The sequence below is a fragment of the Notothenia rossii genome (assembly GCF_949606895.1).
Source record: "Notothenia rossii genome assembly, chromosome: 6".
NCBI classification, from domain to species: Eukaryota; Metazoa; Chordata; class Actinopteri; order Perciformes; family Nototheniidae; genus Notothenia; species Notothenia rossii.
The window spans coordinates 34385843-34405281 of NC_136909.1; the positions used below are offsets into that span (position 1 = coordinate 34385843).

A 19439-nucleotide genomic window follows, 5' to 3' on the forward strand; every position below is an offset into this window, starting at 1 on the left:
ATCCATCACCAAGTCTGCCTTCTATCACCTCAGGAACATCTCCCATCTACGACCATCACTCTCCGATTCCGTGGCCGAGACCCTCATCCATGAATTCGTCTCCTCCCGGTTGGACTACTGCAACGGAGTCCTGTTCGGGGTTCCCAGTAAAGCCCTGGACAGGCTCCAGTAGGTGCAGAACTCGGCTGCCAGGGTGCTCACTCACAACAAGCCCTGGCAGCACATCACCCCCACCCTCATCCACCTCCACTGGCTCCCAGTCAAGCACCGTATCACATATAAACTCCTTCTTCTGACCTACAAATGCCTCCATGCCCTCGCCCCCCAATACCTGTCTGACCTTCTCCGCCACCACACTCCATCCCGGAAGCTCCGATCGTCTGGACAGGATCTCCTCTCTACCCCCCGCACCAGGTTGCGGACTTTCGGTGACAGAGCTTTCAGTGTAGCATCCCCCACCCTCTGGAACTCTCTCCCCCCCAAAATCCGCAGCGCCCCAACCTTGGACACTTTCAAAAAAGCCCTCAAAACGCACCTTTTCACCAAGGCTTTCCCCACTATATAGTTAGTTTGATAGGTTTATTTTTATTTTTCCGCTACTTGCTTGCCCCCCCCTCCCTGACCTGTCTGCCTCTTTTCCCCTACTCCCCCCCCCTGCCCGACTTGTGAAGCGACCTTGGGTTTCGTGAAAGGCGCTATATAAATATTATGTATTATTATTATTATTATTATTATTATTATTACTGTATTTACGTTTATTTTTTGCCAGCAGTCTAAGATGCGCCTCAACGTCGCCAGCTCTGGCCCCCGGAATGCATGTGACTGTGGACGCTTCGGTCTCTAAATTCACGTGTCTCATAATAGAGCTACCAATAACCAGAGTTGGCTTCTCAGCGGGTGTCTCGCTGAGTGGGGAATATCTGTTAGATACGTGAACGGGTTGGTGGGGACCTGCGGGTTTCGCGTTATGCCCCATCTGAACAGTCACCCAATCTCCCTGCTGCTCGGGAGTTGCCGGGGGACGGCTAAGAGGAGCTACCTTTTGCCGGTCCGCACCGGCTAACATGGGCTTTACTGTAGCTGAGTTATTTTCTAGGATGCGGAGCCGGGCTTCTATGGCTATGATTCCCGCCTCCAACCTAACAACTATACTACATTTAACACATGTATCGGTACCAGTAAAGGAGGTAGGGAAGTAACCAAACATGAGACAGTTAGAGCAGGAAATAGCACCCGAGGGTGGGGAAAGAGTCATGGCTAGCTATCAAGCTAAAGTAGCTACCGTTAGCAAACCCGAAAAGAGTGTAGGCAACTGTGGAGTTACAGTCGCTAAGAGAAGGAGAGTTTGTGAGTGCTTAAGCTGTAGTAACGTGTAATTACAACGTCAGGCAATTGCCGTGATCAAGAGTTTTAAAACGATCGATTAAGTTAAGATAATAAGCTATCAGCAACAGAACAGGCACACGGGATACCCGGAGATGACAACAACAACCGGAAGTTACAACATGCTTACCGCAATAGCGGTCCGTGTCTTGTTCATGTCTTTTATACATAAACACGTGTCCCTTCTGTGTAAAGAGATTCTGAAAGTTTCAGAAAAAAAGATTCACTCTCCTTTGGTCCTGATCCATTTATATAAAAACCTGTCAGAAAATGAGCTGATCAGATTTTGCCCACTTTGTGATTTCATAATGTTTTTTTCCGGTTGTGTAACCATTAGCCAATAACCAACCAAGGTAACCCCGCCCCACCTTATCACCTGAATCTCCTCCTAAAGCACCATTAGCCGCTTTCACACCAAGTACTTTGCCGTACTTAGTGCCGGCACTTAGTGCTCCGGCACTAAGTACCAATCGCGTTCACACCGGTATGCTTTTCCCTGAGGGAAGATTACGCAAATGAGCCGCTGACGTCACTTTTCCTGCTTTGTGTTTACCGGCTGGCCACAAACAACTTCACGGTGTATACTGTCGCCCGAAGTCCCCGGAGTTGGGGACTTCCGAGTAAATCACCAGAACGCCGACACCTCCTCATCACTCCACCGCTCCCATGTTTTTTGTTGTGTTGCCATAAGTTATTCTCTCTCCGTTGGTGCGCGGGGCTAATGCTAATAATGCTAATGCCAGCAAATACAATGTCGGCTTCAAAAAAAAATTCAGAGTTTTACGGGGCGTGATTTGCAATTCGCCCAGCCAATAGAAATTGGTACTTTTTTGGTACTTTTTTGGTACTTTTTTCGTACCACCTCTCTAGCAGGCACTACAAATGGGGGTAAAAGTTCCCGGCACTAAGTACTCTTTTTGGTGTGAACGCGACATAAGGGGTACTAACGGAACTAAAGAGGAAAAGTACTGTACGGGGTAAAAGTACTCCGGTGTGAACGCGCCTATTGTGTTCTTTTTAACCAAATATCTCTCAGAGGGGCGTGGGGAGTGGCTCCTTATTTTCATCTAAAGTAACAGACAGAGAATCAGCTCTTTTGAAACAGGGCTGAAACTGAGGGGATTATGGAATGCTACAATGCATGATCTGTTTGGTATTTGGAGCCAGACACTTCAGAGACATGTTTTGTATTTATCTGAGACCTATAATATATTAATGAAAAAGAGTATAATAGGGGACCTTTAAGTAATTGGAAGTCCTAGTCAAGTATCAATTTAAAGTCAACAAGGACAAATCCCATGTCATTTTAAACATGTCCAAGTTAATTTCTTTTTATTTAAGTCCAAGTCAAGACCTAAGATAAAGTCCACCAGGGCAAGTTTTAGTCAAGTAATTTCAAACAAGTCCAAGTTCATTTCCAAGTGAAAGTAAATCAACACGAATCCAAGTCAAGTCTTGAGCCATTTAAAACAAGTGTTAGTCAAGTCATAGAGCAAATTCAATCGTGAATCAAAGTCTGTTGAGACAAGTTCAAGTCAGGTTTAAATTGAAATCCTTACTTATTCTGAATTGCTGTCTTAATGAATGTTATAAGTGACCAATCAAGGAAAACCTTGTTGCCACAATACCAGCAGTAAAGTTAGTCTATAATGCTATTTGCTGGAATGGCTGAGCTTTTTCATAGCTATTCAAAAGCTGACTGTCCTGAAAAAACATGTATTTACATTTCCCAAAATTGCGTGGGGCTGTGTTGGTTTTGGAATTGCCACATTGGTAGGTTTTTTCATATTGCTTATATGTTTGTTTGTAATTTGTAGCAAGCACGCTTAATATGTTGTAGTCAGAAAATATTTGTAATGGCTCACATGCAAATGGGTGTTTGCAAACTAGTTTTATTTGCCACCAGAGATTACCTCTGGGACAGGTACTGCAGAAACCATACGGACGCCATCCAAAAATATTTCAAAGATGGCAGAGGACTTATAATGAAAATGTAAACATGTTTAGATGTATTTTACGTCATGTGGGTCATTAATACTTTATACCTGCTATCATGTATTAGCTTCAGCTAAGCAAATATAACCTGTAGCAGGCTGGCACCTCTCCAATGCCTTTTGCTCCCATATTTTACAACTTTCTGCTGCTATAGCCAACATAACATCCCTCTTCCCAGATTTACACTGAGCCTTCTCCCTGAGGTCAAACTTTGTTTTTGGACCACAAACTGCTGCTGAGGAACAGCCAGGCCCGCTAGATCAACCCCCAGCGCCTCAGATTGTGTGACATGTGGAGTAGTGTTACTATGATGTGAATAGCTAATGATGAGAACCACTGTAAATAGCCCCTCCTGGTAATGGTAATTTATTATTTATAATTGTTTATAACAACATTAAAACCTGCTGTTTTATTTAGGCATTTGCTGGCTTTTTTATCATACATGTTCTATTGCAACATCTTCAATTTACAACACAGTACAGAAGAAAATTCAGGTTGCACAACTTTTTGGATTAATTCAATCCCATCCCTCTATCCTACATTTTATACTGGGTCATTTACCATTCCAAATCAACCGATAAACGGGGGACTGATGCTGGAAGGTGCTTCCATCTTGTAATATCTTCTTCTATTTTTTTTCAAAACTGAAGAGTAATTTGTTTTAGCTATAGATGATAAGGAACTACTAACCTTAATACCTAAATAGAGGACCTCATTTCAAACATCAATCTGGGGTGGGAGGGACACCTCACTTTTGTCTATGTCAGGGGTTTTCAATGTGTGGGAAGGTGAGCCTCCCCTCAGAGAACATAAGAACAGACGCGCCCCCCCTCCCAATTATTATTGCTATTATTATTATTATTATTATTATTATTATTATTATTATTATTATTATTATTATTATTATTGTTGTTGTTGCTATAATGCAATTGGGTATTGAATTGCATTTCAAAGAGGTCCAGCAAGAGAAAATGTCATTAAATGCTCTGTTTTCGCTGTCTACCTTTCTCTTTTTTGAGGACTCCGACTGTTTCTCTCCTCTTGTCTCGTCTCTGTGTGTGTTTGAATCTATCGTGCTGACTCACCGATTTGATTGGCTGAGTAGCGTCATCTCCTTAAAACATTAAACAATAACTTTTTAAAACATTTTTATCTTTAGGTTTTAAACATATTTGATAAAACTCCCCCACTACTTGGAGTATTCCTTGCACCCCTCTTGAATAAGCCTGAATGGTCTCAACCATATTGCATCAGTAACGTGCACTTGTTATAACAAGGCAAGGACAGGACACTGGTAGCAAATAGCGATCGGAAAATTGAGTGTTGTTCAGTTTGTGTGTTGTGGAACATGCATGAAAATATACCACACACCCAAGTGCAATTGCATGTTCAATTCACTACCCTGTAAGTTAATAAAGTTGTTAAAGTTGGAACAGCCTGTGGACAGCCGTTCTTCCTCGCACGTCAGTCGCCGACACCTTCAGAGGACAGGCAAATCTAGCTGCAGCACGACCCGTATATTTTCGCCCGCCGTGTTCTCAACACATATTTTTTAAACATTTTCAACATCCTTATATTCTCCCGGCAACACACTGAACGTCAACTTTGCCTCCTTACACTCACCCCTACTTTAGTGGGAACAATGAGTCTGCGTCTTTGATGCACACAGGAATAAACGCAGATCATCCTCTGGCTGCAGCCTTGACCGGCACTTGCTTTTGGTAAGTCAATGCGGAAAACCTGCACTCGCACAGGTTGGTGGAGGTGAAGGGAATGAGCACTTTTTCAGCCTTTTTGGCGAGGTGGGGAAACTCGGTCTCCACAGACAGCCAAAAGTGTGCAAGTGTCACTTTACTCATCTTTTTCTCGTTATTTATTTTCTCACGCTGCGCCTCCTCTGAAGCTCTCTGGCGCACCCCCGGGGAGGCGCGCCTCACACTTTGAAAACCGCTGGTCTATGTTAATAAGCATCAGTGTTGATTTTTATTTGGTTAATCTTGTATCCCGAAAGCTGCCCAAACTGCTCCAATACTTCTAAGACACAGGGGGAGGGTTAGCTGAACTAATGTATCGTCCGCATATAGTGATATAGAATGTGACGTTCCACCTATTGTGATGGGGGAAATCGGAGGGCAATTCCTAATGAATTGTGCCAGTGGTTCGATGGATACATTGAAAATTAAAGGAGACAGAGGGTCTCCTTGCCTTGTACCCCGTTTTATGTCAAATAAGTTGGAGAAGCTTCCTCCCACACATACTTGGGCTGTAGGATTCGCATTCAATGTTTGAATCATGTTTATAAATGTATCTCCAAATTTAAATTATTTCAGAACCCTTCATAGATATGGCCATTCCAGGCGATCAAACGCCTTTTCAGCATCTAAAAACAAAAGGCCACAGGCAGGTGGAATTGTATGTGTTGCGCCAAGTATGTGCAGGAGTCTGCGGATATTATCAGAGGCGAGCCGCCCTTTAGTAAAGCCTGTTTGATCAAAACGCCACATCATTTCAGAAAACGCTACAGCATTTCAGAAAACACAACAGCCTTTCACAAAATGCCACAGCATTTCACAAAACGCCGCAGCATTTCACAAAACGCCGCAGCATTTCACAAAACGCCGCAGCATTTCACAAAACACCACAGCATTTCACATTGGACGGAAAGGGTATTCCTTGTTGGGCCAAGTGTCATTTCTTGACTGGCAGCAAAAACAACCAATCACAGCAGTGCTTCTCTGGCTGGCTCTGTCCAATCACAAACAAGAAGTGTTCTCCCTAAAGGAATACCCTTTCCGTCCAATGTGAAATGCTGTTGTGTTTCCTGAAATGCTGTGGCGTTTTGTGAAATGCTGTGGCGTTTTGTGAAATGCTGCGGTGTTTTCTGAAATGCTGTGGTGTCTTGCACTTCAGGGCCACCGTAGTAATCAGAGCTGTATTTAAGTCTTTGTGGAACATGCCCCTTATTGGTAGAATAATTAAGTGTTTCTAACCATACCGGTCCAATAATATTCCAAAATGTTAAATAGAGTTCCACAGGTATGCCATCTATACCCGGCGTACAGCCCTTATTTGTAGCTTTGACTGCTGTATATAGCTCCTCCAGTGTGATAGGTAACTCCAGTGTTTTGATGTCATCTAATGATAATGTAGGGAGACCTAACCCGCAAAAAAATGTGGCGAAGTCTTCGTCAGAAGGAACTGAGCTACTTGAATACATTTCTTTAAAGTCATTTTTACATTTTTCATTTATCTCCTCTGTAGAAGATACTGTTCCGCGTTTATTAAATCTGATTGCTGGTATGGTCCTTTTAGCTTCTTGTTGTTTTAAAGTTAGTGCCAAAATGTGGCTTGGTGTGCTGCATTCTGCATAATAGTTGTGTTTGGTTATATGGAACATATATTCTGCCCTGTCTTAAGAAATCGTTAAGTTCTGCTTGCTTTGTTTTGAGCTCACTTTCTATTGATGTAGTGTATCTCTCTTTTAGGCCTTTTTCCAACATATTACATTGTTCTTCTAGGTGGGAAATATTTTGCAGTTGGCTTTTATCTAGGTGGGAACTGAACCGTATGGCATTATTTCGTATGAATCCCTTGGTGGTGGCCCAAACCATTCAAGATATTACATTTGTCAGTTTTGATCTCAATTGCGATATAAATTTGTTGTTCTTTAAAAGGGTTGTGTTGAACCTCCATCTAGTAGCCCCCTTTTTTATATTTCCATAGTTAAAGTAAGCTAAAATTGGGTTGTGATCCAAGAGATGTCTGGGTAGGAACTCCATTGACTGTATCGAAGGCAGCAGCCCAGAAGATACAAGAATGTAGTCTATTCGAGAGAAGGTTTTATGTCTCGTGGAGAAAAATGAATAGTCTCTCGCAGATGGATTATGCAACCTCCACACATCAATTAAGTTTAAGTCTCTTATAAAGTGCTTTGGAAGCAGATTCTTGAGAACTTGATAGAGTTGCAGCAGAATTGACATGGTTATTATTTACAAAAGCATTCATGTCCGACCCAACATATAATTGGTAATCATTTAACTTCAGTAACTGTGAAGTGACTGAGGGAAAAAAATCAGCTTCAAATACTGTGGGGGCATAATACAAAAGTCACTTTTTTACCCTGAATAGATGTGCAGCAATAAGCTAGACGTCCTTTATTGTCAGAGCCAATCCTTTCAATTGATACATTTAAGTTACGCCTCATAAGTATCATAGCTCTTTTAGTGTGTGAGTTCCATCAGTTGATGCCACAATAGGTTTATAGAATCTGTTTTGAACCATTGAAATGTCATTAGGTTTAAGGTGTGTCTCCTGAAACATTGCAATATCTATCTTCTTTCTACGTAAGAAATCTAAGATTTTTTAACATTTATACGGAGAGTTAAGTCCTCTTACATTAAATGATACAATATTCAAATGTTCCAATCTCTTTGTGTGTGTATGTATTCCCTGAATCTGTTGTGAGTTGGTGGTGGATCCCTGAGTAACAACCCTCCCCTTTCCCCCCCCATTCAACCCTCTTCTTGGTAACATCTGTGAGCGTCACTTAGCTACGTCTAACACTGAACACTGATTGTTCCCCCCCTTCCATAAAGATAAAGCATAGCAGATCTCACAGACAGTAAAACTGAGGAATAGAAAACCTCTTTGAAACTGATCAACCTGTATCATTACAACCATCCCCCTCTCGTTCTCATGACATGGTATAGCCCATATACAGACCGTCGCCTGCCGATGACGTCATATCACGCGCCCATGAATGTAAACAGTGGAGGCACCGGGCTACCAGATCTATCGAAAAAGTTTTCAAAACACGCCTCCAGCTTCCCAAGCCTATTCCGTTATAATGTACATTTAGGTATGCCTCATATCGCCCGAAATTAAAGTATATATTCTGGGCGGACTATTACTTTAGCACCATATAAACATGGCAATTAAACAATAACATTAGAACTCTGATCTGCAATAATTAGAAAATAAACTGGCCTCTTTTTCAACATATTCAAGTATCGAGGCTCAACGAACATTGTCCAATATAAAATAAGCATAGAGCATCACCTACATAGCGTCTCCCTGTCCATATTTTGTCTAGGTGCCAGGCTAGGGTTTTTTCTGTCCTTATAGAGTGCCACAGTGACGTGTCCTAAAACCCGGAAGTAAACTCCTTCCGGTTCCTTCGACAAAAACGCAATGCAATTTCTCCATAGGATTTTGGAAAATAGCTCGAAATAAGGTCTGTGGTTGACTCACATTTAAGAGATGGATCACGTTTTGTTCAGCCGGATAATACCCACATGTCTATCCTACTTTTATAATTTTCTAATCATAAATCTAGTTGCCAGAAGAAAAATGCTAACGTTATGCTATAAACAAACTACAGCAGGGTCGCTGCTTCAACATCACGCCAACTTAAGATCCATATTCAAAACTACAGATTCAAAATTGTACAAGTTGAAGCGTTTGTTTTAACAGTTTGTAGGAGGCAGGTACTTGCTTTCAACCAGAACAGGGGCAAACAAACTTAGTGGGAGTGTTTACTTGTTCTGTGTAATGACGTACAACGTCCTCGACAACTTCTGTAGTCCCATTCAGCCACTTAAAGTCCATGTAATGTCCAAAATAAATGTTATTCTGTGTTAATACATCGCTTCATCACTTTCCACTGTTTCATTTGACATATCAACATCAATGATTCTTTCCATAAATACCCCCCAAATAACATGAAATGTGTGCCACTTTCCCGTGTTATTCCGCTCCGGTAGCGAAAAGCTTGCCAGCCATTAACCCAGCTGTGTGACGTCACACGTGGCAAACACCAGCCTCGTCTGGATTGTTTGTTTTGTATCCTTCCGCTATTTTCGCTCAACATATGTGTAACCGGACCTCGCTAAACTTTTTTTATCTAACAATTCATGATGGGGAAGCGATGTGTAGTTGTGAGCTGTGAATGTTTCCTGATTGCTATAAACATTGATCATGGGTGCTGGAAGATTGTGCACAAAACTCGGGTCAGAATTAAGTTACTACAGGTGTTATGCCAGCTTGAGCTAAATGTCACCAGAGTACAGTGAACTTGCCTAGTGACTGAAATATATAAAAGTTGAAGTGAAATAAGTAAGGCCAAAAATGAATTACGTCTGAATATCTTTATTATTTTTACCACTTTTAATTATTTGTGAGCTCGCACATATACCAAAATAGACTAATGTACACTGCAATAAAGATAAAATGTTACAAGTGAAAAATTAACAAAAGAACCCTTTTTTATTTATCAAACAGTAAATTAATACAATCTTACAAACTTGTGATTTGGAAAATGTTGTTATATTTACATGTTTCTTTGGAAAAATAATATTGTAAATGATGTACTTTGTAAATTATTTACATCATGCGAAACCATTTTAACCACTTCAGCTGCATGACTTATGTCAAATTACAGATTTGGCCATTGAAATCCCTGATAGCGGCCTCCCGGTTCAGGGTAAGTCTTCCGTATCTCGGTTACAGCACATGCAGGCAGCGGGACTCTGATTTTAAGGCCGAGTACACCCCAGCACCAACGTACAACTTCCTAATGAAAAAAAAGTATAGCCTACAGATTATAAATATATTTGGAGAAAAATAAAATGTTATGTAGTACTATTATGTAGCAATGGTTACAAATTGGCTTATAACATGATATTTGTATTTTACTTGTACAAAATAAATATGAGGTTATACATGACTGCTTGACAGAATCATAGACCTCTTATATATTTCCTCACATGTGTAGTTGTTTCTTTTCCCAAGCATACATTGAACTTGCATATACAGAAAAAATAAAAGCCAAGCTGTTTTTGACTGCTTGAAAGAGTTTAATGGTATCTTTAAAAGTGTACCATATCTGTAGCGACTAAAAGTATTATATGAAAGCAAAGCTGCAATTATAGGCAGTTGGGTCAATCAATATTTACTTACTGGTGTAGTGGGCCATCAACTGCTCTGTGTTGTTGTTTGTATTGAAGATACGCTATTTTCAGTGTCCAAACACTGAGACAGCCTTCTCTAAAGCCCGGGTGGCTAATAATGCACCTTGGTTTCTCGTCGGTGTCTTCTATCTGGCAGAGTCCTGCACGGGTCTGATTTTCTAGACCTGCTCCCGCCCCGCACCCGTGACGTGCAGTACCGAACCCGCCCCGCTACCCGCACATATTGCCAATTAGTTCCGCAACCCGACCCGACCCGCCGGCACATGATCCGCAACCCGACCCGAACCCGCATATATATAAGCAGTGACAACGTGCAATTATTAACACACGCAGTTGCATATTTGGCTCAAAAAGCCTGGGATGTTGTTTATTTTCTCCATCTAGGATGACACCAAAAGCCTCCCAGACGTTGGATTTCGCTCTTGAGGAAGAGTTATTGAAAATGCTGTATTCTCCGCTATAGAGAGCTTCACCTCAGCCATTCAGAATGTGGTGCGCTCAGCAGCAGATAGATGCACTGCAGAGGTTATGATTATGCTCGGTACCGCGGAGGAGAGGTCTGAGGATTTAAACATTAAACTAAATTATTATTGTTTAAATATATTTATTATCCAACACCCGCAACCCGACCCGCATCATCTTTGTTTTACCCAGAAGCGAACCCGGAAAAAAGCGTTTGAAAAAATACCAACCGCAAATCACCTTTTTTGCGGGTCACCCGTCGGGTACCCGCGGATACCCGACCCGATGCAGGACTCTGCTATCTGGTCAGTAGGTTGCAAACTGTCTATTTGTTCCATCACCTGCCAGATCTCTCTGCAGCATACACATTCATCTGCAGTGGGCATGCTTTCACAGCATTGACATGTACACCTGAATATTGTACATAACATTAAAAAACAAAACAATATCTGCCGGACGTGTGAGGAACAGATGACAAATTTAAGATCGACATTTAGTGCAGGTCAAACTAAATAAAACAGAATTTACCATTCAGTATTGCCGACTCGAGTCTCGCCGGCTGCGGAATCCGCTTCTCTTTCACAAGTTTCTGCCTCGTTGTTCGATTGCTGGGCAGGAGGCTCGTACTTATAAGGCAAAATGCCTTGAAGTGAAAGGCTAGCTGGTTCACTCTCTACTTCTGTAACTGAATCCAGATAACCCACTGAATCTGAGCTTGAATGATCGCTGTCGCTGTCGCTGTCTGAAGTTATCGCGTTGCTTGCCATTTGGACTGATTTGATCAAATGGCAATGTTTGCCACGTGTGACGTCACCGCTCGTTCGGGAGTGATCGGGGGCGTACTCGGCAAACTTCGGAACCAACATCGGTTTTTAACGTATATGTCATTTAATTATGACGAAACTTTAAACATTTTTATTTATTTTTATTCTGGTGATATCTAAACTACATGTTAAAAAACACCTGTGTTAGATGCATTACATGGCCTTTAACAACCATCGTTTTTCTGACACGTAAACTCTTCAAAAATCACCAGTGGGGTCACTGCTGATGTATTTAATGTCGTAGAACAAAACGTGGTCTGTGTCTTAAATGTGTGTCAACCACAGACCTTATTTCGAGCAGCGATGAAGACCCCGGAGCATGGTTGCCATGGTTGCACTAACATCTGTAGCATGCATGGTCGAGCTGTAGATATTGTACTGACATCTGTAGCATGGTCAGTAGCAGTAGCACTAGCAGTAGCTACTGACCATGCTACAGCAGTGAGCAGCAGAGGTGGGGAGAGCGGGGCTATGGCTTCATCTATCTCGAAATTATCGTATAGAGGCGATTACACAGAGCCGTTTGACCCCCCAGAGCGTTTCGTTTGCAAATCTATCCACCTTGGGACCCGTTATCGTTTGTGGGGTCCGTTTCTATCGTTTTGTTATGGCCTCGTGTAAATGAAAGGGCTATACGCAAGAGAAACTATGCGGATCCAACCCGTTTTGTTCTTGTGTAAACGGGATCTATAGCAGCTCCATCTCCTCCCTTGGCACAGGTACTCAATGTCCAGGATCTTCTCGCATGTCCAGCACCGTTGATTTAAGGGCTTCTTTTCGCCTCTTCTGACGAGTTATATGACATCCTCGTGCCCTTGTCGTTCACTCTCAGAATTGCCGGATATATGATGAACAAGTTGATCCCCTTCTGTAGAAGTTGAGTGTGGATCTCCTTGTATTCCTGTCGCTCCTGTGTCGTACCGGGGCTGTAATCGACGAAGAACCATAGCTGTGTCCCGTCTTGGAGAGTAGGTCTAGCTTTCCTCGCGCCTTCAAGAATGGCCTGTCAGTCGGTATAGCGTAGGAGTTTGAGAACCATGGTCCACGATCTTGAGGTGTTGTTAAAGAAAATACGATGCGCCCTATCGATTTCCAGTGGATTACTGTTGGGGCTCTTGATTGAAGGTATCCAGATAAGCAGCATCTTTTGAATGTAACCCCTGGGATCATCGCCCATCGCCCTCATGAGTTGCAATAAATATGAAAAAAGGGTCGGATTTTGTTCAGCGCTCAGTATCTTGCTGCCATCAGCCTCGTGCCTCACCGGAAGTCCCGCATTTGCTGGCTTTTGATGCTTTGAGTGTTACAAAACCTTGGTGTGCCTTTTTTCTGAAGAACTTCACTTAAATAATGTAACAATTCAAACATGTTAAGCTTTTGCAATACAAATTAAAGAATTAAAGGATTTTAAGGATTTACGAATGTCATGCTGCTGCTGTTCTATCATTTTGTTTGGGTAGCTTCAGGTGATGAATAATTTGACAAAGATTGACCCTACCATTTTGCGAACAATATCTACTTGGTTGGAGTAAGAAACAAGGAATGTATCTATAATGAGGTAGGAGGCAGTGGAGTGTTGAGCTTTGGAGAGGGTGGGTCTGGAGCCAATGAGCAGGGCCTCTGTTGTGTTGCCATTGAGTTTGAGGAAGTTCCTGCTCATTTGGTGGAGAGGTTCACCTGTGTATCATCGACAGAGCAGTGGAAGTGGACATTATGAGGACGTAGGATAGTGCCAAGGAGAAGGACAGGATATGATGAACAGAAATGGACCCAATACTTACACTTGAGGGACACCCGGTTAGACAGTGGAGCACCTTGACCTGTGGTTGTTGAGTTGTAAGAAATAAATCATATTAATGCACATGCTAAATGCATTAAAGTAACCTGACTCTGTCACAAAGTTAAACACTACTGCTCTGGTGTCTCAAAAATAACACAAAACCTAAAAGCAATGCATGATCCAATAGGATGCTGTAAATTAATCGTTCATTTATTTTGGAATTCAACCCCCTCTTTGGTTCCATTCACTTATTAGCCACAGCTTTACTCTAAGGCCTGGCTTGGCGAACTCCAACGCAGCGCCCTCGCAATCAAATTGGAAACATACGCTTACCTTCTGCAGCTCTTAAAAAGATACTTGGCTCCGCTGGTTGCTTTCCTTTCTTATTCTGCAATGCAAGGTTCTTTTATTACCTGCTGTTGAATATGAATACGATAACAATGGCCGTGTAATGCTCTGTAATGTCATCCATAAAGTTTCACTTCCTCCATGAAACATGCAAAGTCATAACCTCAATATGGTGCCCATGTTGGTTTAAAGCCTCCTGCTGTGGGAGGCTATAAAGGAAAATGTTCAAGAAAGTTAAATCTCCAAATGGCCACACCACTACCACCGAGCACTAGTCACCAGTTCTTCCTTACATTATTCAACAGGTCACTGTTCATTCTGTGTTATGTTGCAGCAATGCGATCTACCAATCACAGCCAGACCTTTAACAAAACCCTTTTAACTTTTTATATTCAAGTGAAATTCTGCAACAGTTGAGAGTGAAACCCAAGGTACACTGTAGACGCTAGATCCATTGATTTCCAATAGAGGGGAAGAGAAATGAATGAACAGAATGCAACAAAAGTGGCAATATAAATTGGTTTCCTGGTTCACAGAGTTTGCTCCAAAACCCAGTTTCTGGGTTTCATTGAAATACATGAGTTTCAAATGTGTTTTCTCTTAAGCAAGCATGTCGGTGTGGGCCCACAAAAACAAACCAAATGACCGAACAGCAAAACCAGTGCAACCCAAAACTACTGTCTTTTAGTTACCTTACTACACTTATTAACTAAATAATAACAGAATAAGGAGTGTAGTGAGGTTGTGAAGTAGTATGGTATGGGAGTTGTTGTCTTTACCAACGTTTCAGTCAGTGCTGGCAGCTTCTACTACTTAGAATTTCTTCAGTGTTCATCGTTCAGTTTTTTACCTAAAGCCACATTTTCCATAGAAGTTTAATCTACAAAACTAACCAACCTGCGGATTTAAAACTTGTGAAAACACTGAATATTTATTTAAGATCGAGATGTCCGATAGCTAATAACTTCTTCTGGTTAAAAATATAAAGTTAAAGACAAAAAATATCAAAAAGTATTGTAACATTGTGGTTTAAACTCGGGAGAAAGTTAACTCATGACAGCTTCCAGCTAACGCATGCACAAAGACGAGGCCATTTTAGTGTAGGTACACAACCCAACCAAATATATAAAAGGTGTAGTCTTGTTGCGCAAATGGTACTTATTATACATTTAAGCTTAAGACGTGTCTTTCTCAGTCAACTAACCTGTTACCATTTCTCTACAGCTACTACAACTGGAAGACAAAGGTGTCCACGTCCAACTCCAGCCCTAACTTTGAGGTAATTTATGATGACCCAAACGGCCTTCTCTTCAAGAACAAGAGGGACAAAAAGATCCTGAATGTGGACCCCATGGTAGGTGTTTGTTTATGTCCTTTAAGCCCCAGGGAAACAAATGGCACTGCTAATGAGATAAGTTCACCTGTTCCACTGCTTTAAAAAGGTCCATGAAAAGCAAAAAGGCAATAGGGGCAGAAAAAAAAATTGTTAAAGTATTCATGCTTACCAATGAAACAAACTGTGTTTCTCAATTCACTTATTTGCAATGTACCATCCCCCTTATTTTCTAATATGTACTGGGGTCTTTTTTTTACCTAAAATGCCATTATATTACTTCCAATGTATATAGTTGTAACTATCAAATGCAAAGAAACATTTAAAGTTATTTTAAAGTTACTTTGCCGACTTTATTAATTGCCTAGTTCGTAGCAACAATTGACCCTGAGATTAAACGTGAGCTTAGAGCAAAGGGTTATCAGTTGGAGGGACTAAGAGAGGAGTAAATCAGTGTGAAGGAAAAGTATTTTGCTTTCCACCTGCACAAAGAATGGAGGATCAAGGGGTCGAGGCAGGTGCTTCCTCCATGCTCAGAGTCTGACAGGGGCCCTGGAAGACTAACGACTGACAGACTGTGTTTTTTTTTCTTTCTCTCCAGCTCCCCTCTTTGCTGGGGGGGGTTGGGAAGAAGTTGGTGTGGGGCTGAACTATTTTGAAATTGCAGACAGAGTTGTGGGGACTGCGTGTTTGAGGCCAATCGCCAAAATGGCAGCACAGTGTTCTAGCTGCGGTTGAGCACCGCCCCGACCAGGCTGTCTATTAAAAACACAAGAGAAGGCATAGGAAGCCAGACACAGCAAACCACCCGTGTGCCCAGACACTGGCCCAGATTGGCTCGGCACGGAGCAGAACAGACCCATCCAGCTTTTAACCCAGTGTTAGCTCAATCATGTGCCCACAGATAGGCAGTGCAACCTTCCAAAATCAATTCTCACATCAACTCACTTTGGGTGGTTTGTTTGTTTTTCTGCTTGTGTAATCCTAGCCAGAGAGTGGGTTTGGGGGTGGATGGTTTTTAATTGTTCAGTTATAACCATGGCTTGATTCAATCTAAGTAAAAGTCTTACATTTCTTAGATTATTTGAGTGTTAATTGTTGTTTTCCTTAGAAACAGATGCTTATCATTTAGTTTACCCAGCATTTCCCAAAGCGTCCATAAAGTCATTTTTGTATTGGACCATTTTTATTGACGCTCTTTTGAACCTGCAAAGGAAGACCGACTCACTTATTAGGACACCCACAAGTGTGCTTGAGGTAAAAGTGTAAATTGAGTTTAATGGTTGGCTATGGATCCACTCCCACTAGAAGCTTTTGACACACTTAGCCTTGAATAAATGTTCCCAGCTGTTAGTGGCTTCACATCTTAGTGGTGGGGCCGTATCAGATTTGACATTCACAGTTCACAATACCTCTTATTACAAAGAAATGTGTTTCGATATCTGAGGCTTTGCTTAATTACACATCTATGTCAGGCAAAACAATTAACTTTGCATGCACCTTGTAGTCCATCAAGCCCTACTAACCACTCTTACTCTGTGCTGGGTTCCAGTCTGGTCCTGGTGAGGACTCCAACCGGACCTTCCTACAGTCGGACCTCTACATCCATGTCGTCATCTACGACCACAACATCAGGACGGTCTGATCTTTAGAGGCTGCTGCCGACACATTCACACATATGGCACATATTGGAGAGTGCAGGAAGCCTCTAATTTGACCAAGTGGCTGCAGTTGCACCGTCATTTACAAACTGTTGCCCTCATATCATGCATGCCATCTGGGTGGAGGTGCTGCAGTGGAAAAATGGGCTTTTAACGTTGGATTCCAGATGGATAAGTGGATGGACTAGTGTGACAAGTTCATAAAATTCCTTAAAAATGTCAACTTATACTTCAGATTTTTTCCTCCCATTAAGTTTTATTACAATTGTATTATAGAGTTTTTTTGACTTCCTAATTCCCCTAAATGAAGACCCTTAGTTAATTTGGATTTCCCAAAGGAATGGAATATGCTTGCTCTGGGACCCCGGGCTCGTCCCGTCGTTTAGCCTGGCATGTTTTGGGCTGTTTGTCTAAACAAATTAAAGGCGTAAGAGCTTTGAAAGATGATGGGGGCGGCTTTTTATGTCCTCCCCCAGGCTGCGGTAGCTCCAATTGGACTGGAAGAATGGGTAATGGGCTTAAAGCATTCCGCATGTTCCAAGATGCAAGGCGCACTTTGCAGGACATCAAAGTGCCCTATCATTTACATATTAGTCATTCACTGAAGAGGACATTTCTTTAAATAACCCGCGTCAGGAAGTTATTTAAAAACTGTAGGCAACTTTGCTTCCTTTTAATTTCTTTTGTGCATTTATTATTGAAGCATATGATATAATCTGCCCCCCTACAAGCTTACACATTACAGGACCTTTATTATTTATTCATAAATGACTATTTAGACGTGTAGTTGAGAGGTAACATTTGGTTCCGTAGTTACAAGGAAACCTGCAAAATGTAGTCCATATACATATCTTCACTTTAACTCCCCACACTTTCCCCATATTCTTTTAAATGCTCCTAAAACCAACTTAAAATATAGGTAATCCACAAAGTCCAGCATTGATGTACCTTAACAGAAATAAAGGTTCCTTATCATGTTATCTCGTTACAAAAAATAGACAAATACACGTCTTAAAAATAGTTTGACATGGTCTTTTGGAGTTGGATGGGGATAGCCCTTCTTCTGGTGGTAAATATGTAACTGCCAGAAGCTTAGTTAGCTTAGTTTAGTTAGCTTAGCTGAATTTAGCTTAGCATAAACACTGGAAATTGGGGAACAACTAGTCGTTCCAATGGTTTAAAAAATCTGCCCACCATCAAATCTCAAGCTTGATTATATAAAGCGTTATATCTCATTTTTGTTTAATCAATACAAAAACCATAGCTGTGGTTTAACATGGGGGTTGTGTCACACTGTTTCATGGACTTCCTGGATTATCTATACATTTCCTGGCCATGATGTTTTTTTTTACTTTTGGACAGAGCCAGGCTAGCTGCTTGGCCCTGCTTTCCATCTTTCCATTGCACTTATAGTCTCCTTTAGGTTAATATAACGCATAGACAAGAATCAAACCTTTCCTTTAAACTCAAGCCATATTCAACCTGCCGTGGTACTAATTTGAAGTTACGAGGTTTTAAACAAATGAGTAAATTCTAACAGAAACCTCTAATGTCCCTCAGCAACCCGGTTACCAGAGCAGCTGCATCTGTTTTGACTGAATTGGACCCTGTTGGCCATATGTGTGGTGTGGTGACACATGGATGTGGGTTCTGGTTCTGTAAAAGCAAGGGTTTGGGGGTCTGGTTTTGGGTTTTCTTCGTCAGTTCATTTTTTTTCTTTTTTTCTTAAAAAGGAGATGTTAAATCTCAGTCTGTTGTGGCATATTGATGAAATAAATGTGAATAAGTCTTCCAGAGTTTTAAATAGCAACTACCAATATTGGTGTTGGGCAGTTTCTTCCATCATTAAACATTGTCCTTAATGTGTTGTTATTGTTATATGTCTTTAAATATAGTGTAACATGAAGTATATAAAATAAAGAAATGTAGCTGTTCATGAAATAAAAAAGGTTCTGAAAAACAGGTTATAGTCTCTGCTTTTGTCTCAACAAAACTAACTGGACTAACAAGGATGAGAAGCATATTTACATTTGGCAAAGGATTGCTTTGGGGAATGTCATTTCCTCCTTGACCTCTTTGTCAAAGGCCAGATGATTTAACCTCGGGGCCAGGGCGGTCCACCTGTCACTATCTGCCCTGCTTTGTGTTTTGGTAACAAGAATTCAAACTGACCGGGTGGCAAATGAACATTTCACCCTCATCTACAGCTGTTTAGCTTTACAGACCACTGCTCCTTCATGTGGCTCGTCGATGGTGATGAAACAGCTCTCCCTCCTTTCAAAGTGGAATCAGTCGCTCAGAACACCTACCAATCAAAACAGCTCGTGACAAATGGGCGCTTTAAAAACCTGGTGAAAATGCTATTTTTATATGTGCCGTACTTCTGTGCAAGACCTTAAAAACTCAAAAAAACTAGTTGCTGGAACTCAGCCAGACAAATCATGTGTCTCTAAATAGTAATGATTTCACAATAAAATCTAATTGAAATGCTTATATCCCTCTTCATTCATTTTATTGGGCTTTTAAGCAGTTGGGTTTTTACTGAAGCATGGTTTTTATTAGTTTGACCTGGACTTGCCCCTAATATACACAACATGAGGTAAAGAGGTGGATTCAAACTCAACTGGGCCTTAGATAGAAACACTGTTCTATCTTCTATATACATTTACAATTTCAGTTCCAAAT

At 41.4% G+C, this 19439-nt stretch overlaps 1 protein-coding gene across 2 annotated transcripts in view; it reads left to right on the top strand.

Annotated features, from left to right (window-relative positions):
• The window catches only part of cfap299 (cilia and flagella associated protein 299), a 107842-nt gene extending 89140 nt beyond the window's left edge, over positions 1-18702 (top strand). The window contains exons 5-6 of one of the 2 annotated variants that reach the window (XM_079687181.1): positions 14985-15114; positions 16646-18702. In XM_079687181.1, the coding sequence (XP_079543307.1) occupies positions 14985-15114; positions 16646-16738 (223 nt within the window). In that variant the 3' untranslated portion in view covers positions 16739-18702. The remainder of the gene's footprint in view (positions 1-14984; positions 15115-16645) is intronic. The other variant, XM_079687182.1, reaches the window with a different exon arrangement.
• The last annotated feature ends 737 nt before the right edge of the window (positions 18703-19439 follow it).